General features: G+C 39.0%; 1 protein-coding gene across 1 annotated transcript in view; it reads left to right on the forward strand.

Moving 5' to 3' along the window:
* Positions 1-14,048, forward strand: part of LOC134670932 (uncharacterized) — a 36,537-nt gene extending 22,489 nt beyond the window's left edge. The window contains exon 3 of the mRNA XM_063528766.1: positions 13,906-14,048. Within this exon, the coding sequence (XP_063384836.1) occupies positions 13,906-14,042 (137 nt within the window). The 3' untranslated portion in view covers positions 14,043-14,048. The remainder of the gene's footprint in view (positions 1-13,905) is intronic.
* The last annotated feature ends 1,048 nt before the right edge of the window (positions 14,049-15,096 follow it).

Genomic DNA, 15,096 nt, shown 5'->3' on the forward strand with positions numbered 1-15,096 from the left:
CCAATTCAGAGGGGTCTGTTCGACAAGACAGGTTATAGGTTAGATTATTAAGAAGTCTTGATAGATTACCCTACAGAGTAGGATGTGTATCCGAAATTGGCCTGTAGAATATAAAAATAACCTCACTAACACTGTTGACTTTATCAAATGTTATGACGGTCCTAGTAAAAAACATAGTAAACACGTTTCGCAATTCTTACACTCACATCTCAGCTAAGCTTGTAAAGATAACAATATTTAACTAGACGCTTTATTATTCCACGATAGTCTTATCATAGAATAATCTGACGCTATTGACACAGATGTTCTTAAATTTTAGGGCATCATTCTAAATCTGACTATATCGCCTTTAAAATAGAGTTGCATTTTAGGCTGTTGCAAAAAGTGATTTCACGTACGTTATCAGCTATCAAGCGTAGGTTGCGAACAGAGTGCATTGTTCATGCACCGTGCATCGGTTGCCATGCGCCAAGAGCGACAGGGCGTAAGTGCAGCAGACATGCAGCCATAAACATATTGACAGCCATTATAATGCATATGAGACTTATACAGGCGGATCTAGCATTCATGACATGCTTAACCTAAACTCTCGAGCGCTATTTGAGATTCTGAATCATAATGCCATCGTCAAATGTCAGTTGCTCAATAATCAATAACCGAACTCCTATTTTAGCTGCCATTGTCAAAATATTTCACGGAACTTAATTTAATCGCTTCACTTAATATTTAAATGAATAAACAAACGTTTTTATGGTGCAAGTGAAATCAGTTCCCATATAATTTGTGCGTTATTTGGTTCTCTAATTAATAGAGGGTTGCCCTCCCCTAGTGTAAAGGATTTTTTGGAGATTTAATATGTGGGAACCACTGTGCAGGATACGCTACGTTGCTTTTCCCATTTGCCCTGTATTATTAAAACAACAAGACACTTAATTTCCTACTTTTACTAACCTGTCAATAAAACACTTTAAACTCTCGCGTTTTGTACAAATATTAAATTACACAAACGGGTCTACCGCGATATAATTTCATTGTTTTACCTTATATTCCAAAAATTCTCTGTCAATAAAATATAACTGTTCAAAATTCCAATAAGTCTTATTAGTGCGACTAAAAACGGTTGCGGTTATTATGAGCGACACAGAAATTGTTCTTGATAAACTTCAACTGCGGTGCCCATTCGATTATTCTTTTCAGTTACTTTTGAGTGACAAAGGGTTGCATACAGTGTAACTTTTCTTATGCAAATCTTGAATAAAGACAATAGTTCTAAAGTTAAGTTTCATCGATGCGAGGAGCTTAGGAGTGTAATTATTACTTTGTTAATATTATGCTAAACTATTTAAAACACAGCTTACAGATCGGGAATATTGTGTGAATATTCATTGTTTATAGTCTTTTAAACTGTTTTAACAGTAGTTTATTGTTTGCTGACGTAATGACAGTTCTACATTAATATTGTTGTATTGTAAGTACTTAAGTAGATAATGTAATGCATTTTCCTGTGTAATAGAATATCCTGGTTTTCTATTTATTAATTATTTCCGACATTCCGACTTCCGTGTGTCTCATACGTAGGTATAAGTACATGTATATTGTACGCTTATTATAATTACCCGCGATATTCAAAGATATTTGAACTTGAATGCGGTTTAAGAATTATTAAACGATTACCATAGACTTATATTTTCTATATTTGAACCCCCAAGCTGCACCGGCGCCTGCAGATTTGCATTCGCGCGAAACTGGTCCGTTCGGTCCGCGCCGCTCCATTCCCACGGCACTATCGTTTGATTAATATCTGCATGACCACTGCATATTAAACTGAATTCATTAAAACTAGGCAATACAATCCATACACACGTAAATGGTACGGTGTGAATTTATTTATAGCTGCATTTTTATCGGTTTTCTTCGCGTATCGATAAGCTGTTTTTTACCATTGCAACATGTGTAGGTACCTATTTGCCGTATTTTACAACTTTTCGACTATGAACATTATTTAAATTTAATAGATTATACACGCGCATTATATTGAAAATGCTTACGTACTTTCAGTATAATGTCATTACATACATTAAGTTTGTTTTGAAATTTTGCTTATCTGTAAACTACTTAGTATCTATTAGCATTCAAGTACTTAATGTTTATTTATATAAATCATGCATGTCCTAGTTGCAAGGACCGCTAGGACCATTCCTATTCGTCACACGTTCGGCGTACGCTAACTAACTACTTAACTAACAAATGAAATACCGACACTCGTAACTATCGACACATTTCCTTATGGACGGAGAAATTACGGTGCTACAGGAGCCTTCACTGCTTTACTATTAAGTATTTATTTAATTATTGAGTCTAGGTACCTTTAACACACCTACAAAATCATTCACACCAACATATAGAACTTCATTTCCTCACACACAAGATCCCATCCTACCTTTTCACACGTTTCAAAATGACAAACTGAAATCGAGACGCAGTCGTAAAATCATTGAACGGTCAACGCTTGACCAATTGCTTTTATGACCTGTCTGACTTTCACACACTAGTGTCCGGTACATGCAGATATCTACCGGTCACCTCGGTCGTAAAATATTGGACATTACCTGCATAATAATATCGTAAAACAGTCATAAGCTTACGTTAATTGTATCATTGATCCGATGCTTGACCAATTGTATTTATTCCCACTTTTACACATTTAAATCGAAACGCCTTGTCGTAAAATCTTGTTAGGATTGTACAAGACCAACTTAAGGTCGTAAAAATTATAATACTAAAAAACTGAAGTAAAATTCCCCATTGTCGTTTTTACGTGCTGTTAAAAATAGTTGATTTATTATGATTTTACAGGAATAATAAAATTTACAGCACGTAAGGTTAATTATTGAAGCGTGACTGGAATCTTAGGTTTTTTGGGTCGTGATTTGTCGGTGTGTGGTCCGTGACCATAATGTGGTCGGTGATCATAACAGATCGTATGCCTTCAGTTGTTGATTGAAGAACTGAATCAGTCAATTTTTTTGTGATTTATCGGGATAAAAAAAATTAAAATAAAACAAGTGAAAGAGCCGCTTCACGCTCTGAAAAGATTTGCAGTTTACTAGACGATTAAATTACATAAATAATGTACTAATATTAAAATAAATTGCTATTGAAATATATACCTGCCCGATACCGTTTTAACACAGTTGAGGTAACTTCATAATGGCAGCTTTCGTCTGGAGTTGCGGTAACGCTTTACGTAACGCTAGCTCTGAAACCGCATAATTGCCACTTAGCTCGCTTAGCACTTACGATAACGCAATCTTTAGCACTTTATGCCTTTTAATAGTAATGTCAAGTGGTCGTAAACTTCCTCCTCCCTTCGCTAGATCAAAAGGGACGGGAACTCTGGATATAGATGCATCTTAAACACAAATAGTCAACAGTAGACAAACCAAAGACACTTCGATTTACTTTTCCACATACAGCTCTGCGTTCTATTGCCCTGTTACCTATAAAAATTCAATTCAATAAAAATTGTGATCTACGAACGCCTCGCCACTGCTAGTTAGAAACTAGTCTTATAAGGAAGCTATCGTGTGAAACGCGAGCGCTTCCCTCTCGCAACCCAATACGTGCGCTAATCCAGCGCAGATGGGCTGCGCCGGAGTGGACACATGACGCAGGATTTCTAAGCCACTACGCGGATAATTGCTCGAATGCCCTGCCAAATGTCGCCATGACTCTTTAGCATCTGTTCAGGGGGTTTGGCATCCCTACTGACGCTATTTTCAAGTGTGCTAACAACTGTTTATTTAGCTATACTTTCAGTTCGTCTTTAACCCCATAAACATTTCTGACTGCAGACACTACCTAGAATCATTGCGAAAACCAACGTCTATGATTGCAATCAATCAATAGGCTATTGTTTATTGTCTTCAAACTATGCCTTTGTCGTCTTACTCATACGCTCGCACGCCGTGCGAGCATAATTAATTCATTAATTTGCCTAACAATACAAACACCACTAGCCACCACTAGCACACCCACTTGCCACTAGCACAGTTAGCAGAAACGTCTAAATACACCATTTATAAACGGGATTACAACGTAGGGCAATTTTTCAGATGCACCATTTAACTTGAAACGCGAATTCGTTGCACACGAAGACTTATCTTGAGAGCGTGAACCTGTTGCTCCTATTAGCATAGCACCGGCCATTGTGCATTATTCCACATATTCATGGGTAAACACACACCAGGCTTTGTGTCCATTGTTGGTGTAATACTTAGCAGCATCACCCCTCGCGGTAATCCCGTCCTTTCTTACCCATTGTTCCTTTTGCTGAGAGAGCGGTAAATTTGGTCCTGAGGTCTTGGGAGTGACCTGAGGTCGAACGCACAAAGCGCCCGATTGTGTTTACTACAGAAAAACCGATGTTTAAGCTTCAGAAGCTGTCCAATATCATCTCGACAAGTTTCCTCCTTTGTCTCCTTTATTCATCTCTCACAATGGCATCATTGTTCTTTGACGTTGTTTAGCTACCGTTTAAGCCGTTACGTGTCTTTATTATATTATTTTATTGCGGGTATCGATTTTGTTCTGGATTTTATAAAGCCGTTTCATCTTAAATTTGAATATTAACGATCATGGGAACGCACCTTGCGTGTCCGAGCGCTCGTGATAGCTCCGGCCGAATTTTATTTGATCTGATTTGGATAAAAGCTGCTACTGTTTACTTGGCTACTGTGAGTTTGTTGCCTTTTTAAACTATGATTAAATATGATAGAGGTGTAAGGAAGGGGCTATTCCATAAATATTTTGCTTTTTGTTAGCTGGAAGAGATCCCTTTTAGGGATAAGTTCGCCTTTGTACATAACATTTTTATTTTTGTTTTGTTTTTGTCCATTTTATGTAAACCTGTTTATGTGCAATAAAGTGACATACATACATACATACATTTTCGCAGTCGTGTCGAGACGTGGGCTAAAAATAATAAACCCGCCCCTGCCCGCGGCAGCGCGTTTAATTGCGTGGCCCGGTAGCCGCCACTCTGATTTACGCCATGACAACTGGTTGCATGTGCATACAATATGCAATATGCACAACCGCATTGAGAAAATAATTTATTTTTAGTTCTGTCTTCTTACCGAGTTTTTAAGTTGTGTTGTAAATACAGCCATGCATATTAACATAGTAAAAGGTACCTGAAATAAAAGTAAAGTAAATTACATACACCCATCCATAAAAACTATTATCTTAAGACGCTTCAGAAATTTTCAATCTTAGCACGCACATGTTTCCACCATCTTCCTTGAGGCTATCAATTGCACTACCACTTCACTTGTTTTTTTACAGAGTTTAACCAAGATGGCACTTGTTTTTTATTCCAAGATGGCGTATGTTAGTAGCGATAGTAACAAGTGGTTACTAAACCACAAACATAAGTTGCTTGTTGTAGATCTTATGGGTAAGGAATATGGGCTGTTATCGGCTGATCCAGTGGCATTAAGTATTTTGTTGTCCTATACCGGCACGTTTGATGCGTACGCGCTTTGATCCGCCGACTTATTAAGCGTTCATTAAGACCCTTTAATATATTGTAATGCAACAAGCACAGTAGTCGAGATCAATAATACATTATTGGACGTTTTTCGAACGTGATTTGTTTGGTATGGCCGAATCATAAAAAATGGGCTGGACAAATCATGGGCCTTGGTAAAAAAACATGACTTTTATTACCATTCCATTTATTTTATAGTCATCCAATCTTTAAGATCTCAGCAGTGGGTCTTTAATGATAACATCATGCATCAGTCGTCGTGCGAGTAAGCTAGTTTTTTTAACACACATTTACGCACTATGCAACAATGTGTTTTCTACAGATCGATAATTATACCTTTCCATTGATACGTCGTTCCCATGTTTATAAAACAATAGCAAACTGGATCAGAACGCGTGAAGATCGCGCAGTAGCAGCCTTGCGTAAAGGGCACACATGATTGACAGTATTGACTAGAATACTGAGTAGCTAGGTAGCTACCTACTTAATAAATACGAAGTTCTCATGATAAACTTATTACATCTGCACTGTCAATTAAGTACATCTAATTATAATTATGTACATCTTTATACTGGTAGCAAAAAAATGGTGCTCTTTGTTCTAACAACAAAAGTTAAGTTAAGTAAGTTGTTGTTTGTTTGTTGTGTTGTGTCGTTTTCTAAAACGACATCAGTTCCATATCAATGCCGTTGCAAACGCAAAATCACTAATAAAACTAATACCTATATTTCTTCCACAACTGATACGTGTCGTATTCTTTGCAGTTTTTTTATTTTCAGCAATTTCATGTTAATCAACCGCAAAGTATTACAAACAGCAGGGTTTTTTGCGGGAACTATAAGATTCCGATTTTACATCCGTACGTAATGTTGTCCATAGGCTACGGTGACTGCTTACCATCAGGCGAGGCGTATGCTTGTTTGCCACCGATGTGGTATAAAAAAATGTTCTAGTACAAAACCACCCTTGCTACGCTATCGGGTCCAGTAGAACAAAGTTGCAAAGCTAATCCGCTGGTCTATGATAATTGGCCGCTCCCATGCAATTGGCTCGATTCTGGTTTGTGTCGTAACGTTACCTAAGCACCTGCGCGGACGCAGGGTGAACGAACCGCCCCGGAGGACACACGTCTAGCGTCCATGCACTAACGTAGGAAGTTTCTATGCGTTGAAGCGCACTTATTGCATTTATTCTATAAGGAATAAGCTGCAACTAAGAACGTAAGACGTTTTTATAAATATTTGCAGGATAGTAAAGAAACGGTTGGACTAGGGCCCATTGAAAACGTACAATCGATAAAGCATTATATTTTAAGTTTAAATTCCATTACTTCTCTAGGAAACTAAAAATTAGGGATGCCACGAATATTCGGCAAATATTCGGTATTCGGCCACTTTGCCGAATATCCGGTATTCGGCCGAATGTTGCCTACTATTCGGCCGAATACCGAATACCTGTGCCTACCTAAAAAAAAAATTTACACAAAAAAATAACCAAAAACTAGGTAGGTATTTATTTTATACAATGTATTCTTGGAAAATAAGTTAAATACCATGGTACGTTTTTGAGCATTTGTGGATTACAGAATATTTTATTTTTATCATGGGTCTTATTTGATTTACTCTAACTACATTAATTGATTCTGTTCAACATAAAAATATATCTTAGCAAACGTTGTGATTTGTTGGCGAACAGTTTTCATAATAATTGTGACTCAAAATGTTCGCATTTCATGCTGAATATTCGGTCGCCGAATACTCGGTATTCGGCCGAGAGGTGAGGCCGAATATTCGGTATTCGGCCTAATTCACTATTCGGGACATCTCTACTAAAAATACATTATTTCTGTTATCCAAATTCAACATCAGAAAAAACGCAGCTAACACATCGTGGACAATGATTTGCAATCAACCATTGTAGGTATCGTGTAGGTAAGAGACTACGTGTAAAAAATTGAGTGCATCACGATACAAATTGGTATTAAAGGCGTGTAGAACAAGTGAAGCAAGGCGTTTTTGTTAGTTCATCGAAAGCTGATAGCCTAGTTTTCTTTGTTAACAATTTTGTTTAAACTACCAGTTTTTTTTGTATTAAAAAGGGTAACAACCGGCTTAAATCGAGCTCAATTTTAGCAGCTGTATTTAATTTGCAGTCATCATATAGCATGACCCACATTTTGTAACCTACAGTTTCAGGCATCATTTCTTTATCTAGTTTTAAATATCCCGTGAAATTCACGATAAATTTGGCATTTCTACTTCCATAAAAACTGAAAGAGCTATAAAGTTTAATGCATTGAGGTCACGTGAATAATTTCAAGATGGACGCGGTTCGTTGCCCTCCGTGCACTCCGGCGCATCGAGATTCTAAATCTTATTTTTATCTCTCTTTACTTTGTCTTAATGATCGTAAATGACTTTCATGAGTTTTGAAAAAAATATGAATTTCATCGGTACGTGGAACACAAAAAAAAACATTCTTTCGTTGGCTTATAGTTAAGTAATCCAAAGAAGCACGATTTCTCATTAAAAAACCGAGGAAAAAAATATGTGAATGCTTAAGAGTACGCTGTAAAAACAGTACACAAAGATTCCTTTTACGACTTTCTCGGTGTATGTATATATTTCTGATACATTGTCAAGCTATGGATACCATGAGTTGCGTGAGTGTGTCGATCGACATGCAACAATGGTTACTTTCACAGTACTTAGTCTCCACACCATTATACACGACCCGGCATTTTACGTAACGGTTTTTTGATCTTGATAACAGTAACAGAGTTTAATTACGATAGATTTTTTGTTGCGGTAGAATCTTTTGATCAATCAAATGATGATGGTATACCAATTCCATTAAGACTAAACCTTGGTATTGACTGGTGTGTACCAGCCCAAATCAAAAACCATAGTACCTATTTTTATATGGAATTTATAATTTTGAATAAATCATATTGGAAAATATATTACAGTTATCCTACAAACTGCACATAATTCCTATTACCAGCACGAAACGTTTGTCATGTCGTGTGATGTGTAAATATAAATATATTTACACATCCACACTATTGACATCCACGCTCTACTGTTGACTCGGGCCGTTTTCATACAGCTCCCACCTCAAACTGCCACTTTTTGCTCACCAACACTATAATTACAAACTTAAATACCTAGGTAAAATAGATCCCAAAATTCTTAAAGCACTAATCATTACAGTACATAACTTTAACCCAAAATCACACTGAAATCATCATGACAAAAAAGGTCTTAATTCAAAAGATAAATTCAATACTCTCAACGCTGCATAACGTTCAATTTGGACATCCTGTTTAGAAGATTAGATCACTGTAATAGCGGTGTACACGCGAACAATTTAGTCTAGACTCTCAATTGGCAGGTTTAGAGCTAAGCTGTAATTTAAGTTTGGAACCTGTTATTTCGTAAGTCCAGTAACAGATTTCAGCTAATAGCTGCCCGAATTTTGGTTAACAAAGGAATAAATTCAAGGGACCGTGGAAAAGCAGCTATTAATCATTATGGTATTAAACAATTAAACCCTGGAAGCGCCGACTGACTCACCAGTGAGTAACTGACGCTATTTCCTGCTTTGACCGGGACGCCATCAGTGAAAACAATCCAATATTATTTACAAAACTGTCACCGAAGGAACCTGAAGAGTCCTCGAGCCATAAATAATCCGACATCGACCGCAATTTAAACGATATCAGATAATATTTAACAAATGTTAAGGGCGGGATACAATGGCCGCTACCTGGGTGCGTGTCACTTATTTGTTTAGGCTGTCAAGTCTCAAAACCAGTAGCCGAGAGCCCAAACAACTATACACATGCGCTGTACGGGCTATACGCCATGCGCGGGATCAGTTTTTGTTGCTCTTTTTATCTTCGAGCTGAGCTAGGACCCTAGGGTTGCACCTCTCCTAGAGTAACAGGCATGGATCACAATATTCATAATGTATATCCGCTAACGCGCCGTGGTCACGGACTCGCCTTTCACTCGACCTAGATATTTGGGAACTGGTTCGCGATTTACAATGCGCCTCGCCGTTGCGTTATTACTGCCCATTTCCCGTTTAAAGAAATGCAGCTGCATCGGCCTGTGGCAGCCCTATCGTGGATAAAATAAAAAAGCTGAGCGCTAGGGCCGAGGCAACCTGTTTGGCCGGCGTGGGCGCCTGACAAATCCGCGCCCGTCCCGTCCTCGACGATCGTATTCACTAACTATACCAGTTAGATGATGCAGCGACGCGTCCTATCTTGTTTAGACTTGTTTATTTAGAACGTTTCAGGATATTTTAACGGGCGAAATCGCTATTTATCTCAACAACAGTCCAAACCTGCAACTACTATTGATTTGCATGTCGAGTTCGAGATAGGAAAACGCTCATATAATGATTAAGAACTTTAAAACAGATCATGATGCGATCAGGCAAGAATTCACTAGTTTTTTACTTTAATTGCAGATTTTACAGAACACTTATGCTGCAGAATCCCAAAATACTAATGCGTCTAGCGTAGGCAGTGGGCACGTCTATCGTTCCGGCTGAATCACGTGCTATGATATCAAACCGAGCATTTACGCACTCATTCAATCCGCTTTATCAAACGTATACAGCCGAGGCCGAAGCGAGTAGTAATCACGCTAAAAAACATCATCAGTTATCATTATAAACGCCCGCGAATGTACTCACACGTGTATATATATGCTTTCTTTTTGCACCCGGCGCATGCTGAAACACCTTCGGCTCAACTATGCATAACTAAGAGAACCTTGCGTTCGTTATGCATCGACGTCTATCCACGCCTAGTAGCTTAATAACAGCTTGGAACCAGCGGTTCCGATTTGATGCGTAGTTCTTAATAGCTAGGTCTGAAGATCACAAGTCAGGTGCGTACCTTAGCCCCGGGCCGGTTGATATGGAGCCGGCAACCGCTTTCCCGGGAGTAACGTGCCCTGAGGCCGTTCCCACGGACCCGGGGCAACTTTGGTAATACACCGCACGATATCTTTTGTGGCACGCTCTCCAATTTCCGTAAACGCAACAGTTTACCTTTTGTAAGCATTCCAGGCATTTCACCTTAGCTTCTTCTGTGTATTCGTAATTTCACTTTAATTTATTAAATAATAAAAACGGCGGCATGCGCCCAAAGTTACAATGGGTTACTTTCCAGTGTCAACGATTTACATTTGACGACACTTGGAAAGCGTAAACAATGCGGTTATTGTCGCCCAACACGAGATTATCTATTCACGTAGCGTTGTTTCCTGCACTACACGCAGCGGCGGATCAAAGCCTTCAACACTTTTGACGTTCCGTCGAAAACTTTTCACAATCACGTTCTTGCATACATTTTTAACAGTGTTGACATCCTGCAACAAGTTTTTACTTTTTTCAATTGCAAGATGAAATCTCAGATGAGAAATCTAACTTGTTATAACAGACAATAGGGAATCGCAAGAACGTTGAAGCGCATGAATGCAAAATGAAAGTGGCGAGCGGTTAAAGAGAAAGGCTAAGCGTTGTGCACGCAGATCCTACTACAGGCAGCGTCTATTAAAATACTTGAGTTATTTTGTCGAAGGATAGTCATGACTGATAAATAATGTACAATTGTACATTGTATAATCTTCTCAAAGCATCAAGCATTCAGCTTGTGTCAGATGACGGATGCAGCGAGCATCAGGCGGCCTTCGGACGTGGTCTGCATTCAGTGCATCGTTTAAAATTCATAGTCCTATTGTACTTCATATTCTTACGATGTTTAAATTCTACACCCTGGCGTCAACGCCGGCCAGCCGTAAAGTATTTCTGAGTTATAAACAAGAACCAATACTGTGAGTGTGAAGCTCTTAGGTGTCCGGGGCGCGCTCGCGCAGATATTTAGGTCGACAGAAATAGCCGCGCCTCTACGCAACTAACTCGGTTCGCCGTATTCAAATAACATGTTCTGTCTGTGAAAACAATCGACTGTAGAGCCATTTGGTTAGAGTTACCGCACAAAAATTAGACTACTAACTACTAACCCATTAAACTTGGTGATAAGATAACGCTTAATTTTGAATTTCTGTATCAAAAACAAATCTACGTTGTTTACAACTTTACGTTTGAAAACGTTATCGAAATGGAAACTTGTGAGCATTATCCGCTCGCCTGATAACGCGTGATAAACCGGCAATGATGATACACGAATCAAATAGCGTAACTAATGCGCTCGCAACCTTCAAACACATTATTTCGCCGTTATTGCTACACGTTGTGGACGACACGATTACTGATTTCCTAATTCAAACGTTAAACGTTCGAACACGCGTTCTATATTGGTTGCCGTGCCGGAGTTATACATTCCTCGACCAAATATCAAATCCTATCTAATAATACAAGCAGCCAAAGCACTTGTGTCACTCGTCATAGGGTTATCAATGTGTGAGTTGTTTGCTCGAAGACCACGCGCGTCTTCAAGGCCAATTTGTTTACGCTAACGTCCTACACCCTCGCGTCGGCTAACCGACCGAATAGCGTTCACCGCTGGACCAAATACGTAACACTGTGCCAAAATGCTTCGGAAACCGGTCAATTTATTTGCGAGAAAATGGCGCGAAACGGTCCATTGAGCATTTGGCGGGAAACTCATTGCGCAACGTCGTGAAAGTATTTTCTCCGAGCGCAACTCCTGAGCATAGTATTCTATTTGTAGCACGAGGTTCAATATCATAGAGAAAACATCTTATTAAAATTAGAAATAAAGTAAATTACTTGTTCTTATATTTTCCAAAAAGGCATGTTTGCATGCTAGTTGCTTAGGGAAAGGGTTACCTTTCCATTTCCACGATAAGCGAGGCGGTATTTCAGTTAAGTAAGGTATAGTTAATGTCAAATGTAGGTTAGTATTTCGACGATGGCCTGGTAGAGCCACGTGGTGTGTTGTTATGTTGATTTGGCGGGAAGTCCTCGGAGGACCTGTCGACCTTGGCGTGACGTCAGTGGCTCCCGACTGCACCAACCGACGCGTCCACTTTTTATATAGTATTCTTATTACTAACGCTGTGATAAAACGTGTGCCGATTATTTAGCAGTTCGTTTCCCGCCAAAAAGCCTTCAACGAGTTGACGTGTCGTGTGAGAAAATACAAGGCTCGGTCACATAGTTCACATGGCGTTATCAGCTAGGTTATTTGGTGTGTCACATTGTTTTTACTGTTCAAGGTTTTTTTCTAAATAAACGCATGTACTTACATATATGTACCTACATAAGTAACGCTTACACGTGCCTGCTTCTCGCTGTTAGTATCGCGCTGGTATCGCTTCAGTTTTCAATTTTCGTCGAGTTTATCCCGACCGAAAGACCAAAACTTCAAAGTTGCATATAAATGATTAATTTTACTGGTATCTTGGCTCCCTTACACACTTGAGCCTATGCAAGCACGGAGATTCTTATCTTCTCCGTGTTAGATTGTCATAAGATACGTTTGTCTGAGCGTCCTGCAGCGTATTGGCAATACACACGACCTTGCTTCTCATTGGACGCGTTTTGTTGCTAACGTGTTTTTTGTTTGGCCACTTAGTTAAAACTCCATCATGCCTCGCGTCTGTCTCATCGGCAACGCTTCGGGATATTCGAGAGTCGTTTATGTTACGGGTTGATATCGTAAAAAATAACAACCATTTCGAAATTCAACTTTAGTATCGTTATTAACCGTTTCTATTAACATTTTACGATTGGTTTTGTTTCCTAAATCACTGCGATCGTTTAAAAGGGAATTCCTAATTCGAAATAACCCTTTAGGAACTAAGACGCATTTCCTTCTCACACCAGTAACTCACAGACCTCCATTATAATACAGATTAAACAGTAGTAAAAAGGCCATAAACTTTTATGGCTATAGGCCATATTTTTCCAAAATTAGAAATAGTCACAAAGGGTGTTGCCGCTAAAGGATTATCGGAGAATAGATTCCGGTGCATAATGCTAGTTTTTACTGCCCCTTATGGATAGAGTCGTAAAAATGTCAAATGTTTGTAAGTTGTAAGGTCCGCAGGTTTTACGAGTCTTTCTTTTTCGGCCCCATAAAGTCCCGTCAGCAGTTTAACGACTAATTTCATGCAAGAAGTAAGTCCGCGACGAATGTTAACAAGCGTCATAAAACTTGTGCTTTATGCGATCGACATTTGCTGGACCAGTTTGCTTGCGGAATTATTCGACAAGCGATCATGCGCAACCAATTGCAAGGCGGATTACATTTTTTGTATGTTAATGTAAATATTTTTCCAATATCCAAATCCCAAACGGCCTCGGTTGTCTAAATGCAATATTTAACGTAAATTTTCTCTTATTTCCAGACTTCCTGAAGCCGCGCAAGCGATTATCGGCGGCGAGCAAGAAGTCGCCGCATGCGCACAAGGAGTGCGGGCACGGCGCGCACATCCGCCCGCCCAAGGTGGCCCGCCTCAGCCAGACCCACAAGCGCCCCAGCTAGGCTTCGACACATCTACAACCCAGGCTGCACCTCAAACCAGGCAGCTTTCCTATTCCAATCATGTCTTTGAAATTCAATTCTGCGCGGCAGTCCAAGTCTAATTTTTATTTTAATTTATTGATGTCGATTCGCATTGTGGAGAACAATATAATAATGTTAAGTAATTTGTAAGATAGTTTCAGACATTATGTATATGATTTAACGTAGGCAACACATTAATATATACTATGCTGTCCCTAGACACTGTCATTTAGCATCACAAATAATATTTTGCTCAATGCATGCCTATCACGGAGCGACGATCAGCGATGAGCTCGTTAACTATAATGTTACATGTCATGGGCAATGTTTATTATGTGACAATTTAATTGTAAGTTTATTATGATCTCTTTGACAAGTAAATTAAGTTATATTAGAATTAGAGGTAGGCTACGATAAGGTTTTCCGGATAACGTTAAGGTCTTGTCGTTTTGTCGTGTCACGTGTCTTATCGATCCCTGTAGGTCACAACAACGTATATATATAATGCCTTGAAAATGCTAAGAAGCTTCGACAGAAATAAAATTTCCATCCATTAGCCTCCGAGCATATTCGATGCATTTACATTTCTAAAAGAGAACGTTGACTGCGTCTTTCCCTCCGCCTCTGAAATCGTGGAAGAGACGTAGAACATGTCCTCTTTTGCATTAAAGTGTCTCATAGCAGCCAGCACAGTAATTAAGCAATAGTTGATATAGTCGAAATACAAATACTCAATGTGAAACGATTTTGTTACCTTACTGTAACAGAATAAGACTTATATTGCCAATTTTAATTATTTACTGCGTTCAGCACTGTTTGAGTATTTGTGTTTGTTGAAACGCATTGTATTCCTATTTTGCATCCTTAGTCGGTATATTTGTTTTGTTGTTGTATTTTAATGGATTATATCTTTTATAATTATAGATATTGATGATTGTTTTTTTATGATATTGGATATAAAGGTTTAGTTCCGTTCCACGCCGCGCGGCCGGCGCGTCCATAGTCCGCTAACCGCATTAGGCCGCGGCTCTTT

This window comes from Cydia fagiglandana, chromosome 14 (genome assembly GCF_963556715.1).
Source record: "Cydia fagiglandana chromosome 14, ilCydFagi1.1, whole genome shotgun sequence".
NCBI lineage: Eukaryota > Metazoa > Arthropoda > Insecta > Lepidoptera > Tortricidae > Cydia > Cydia fagiglandana.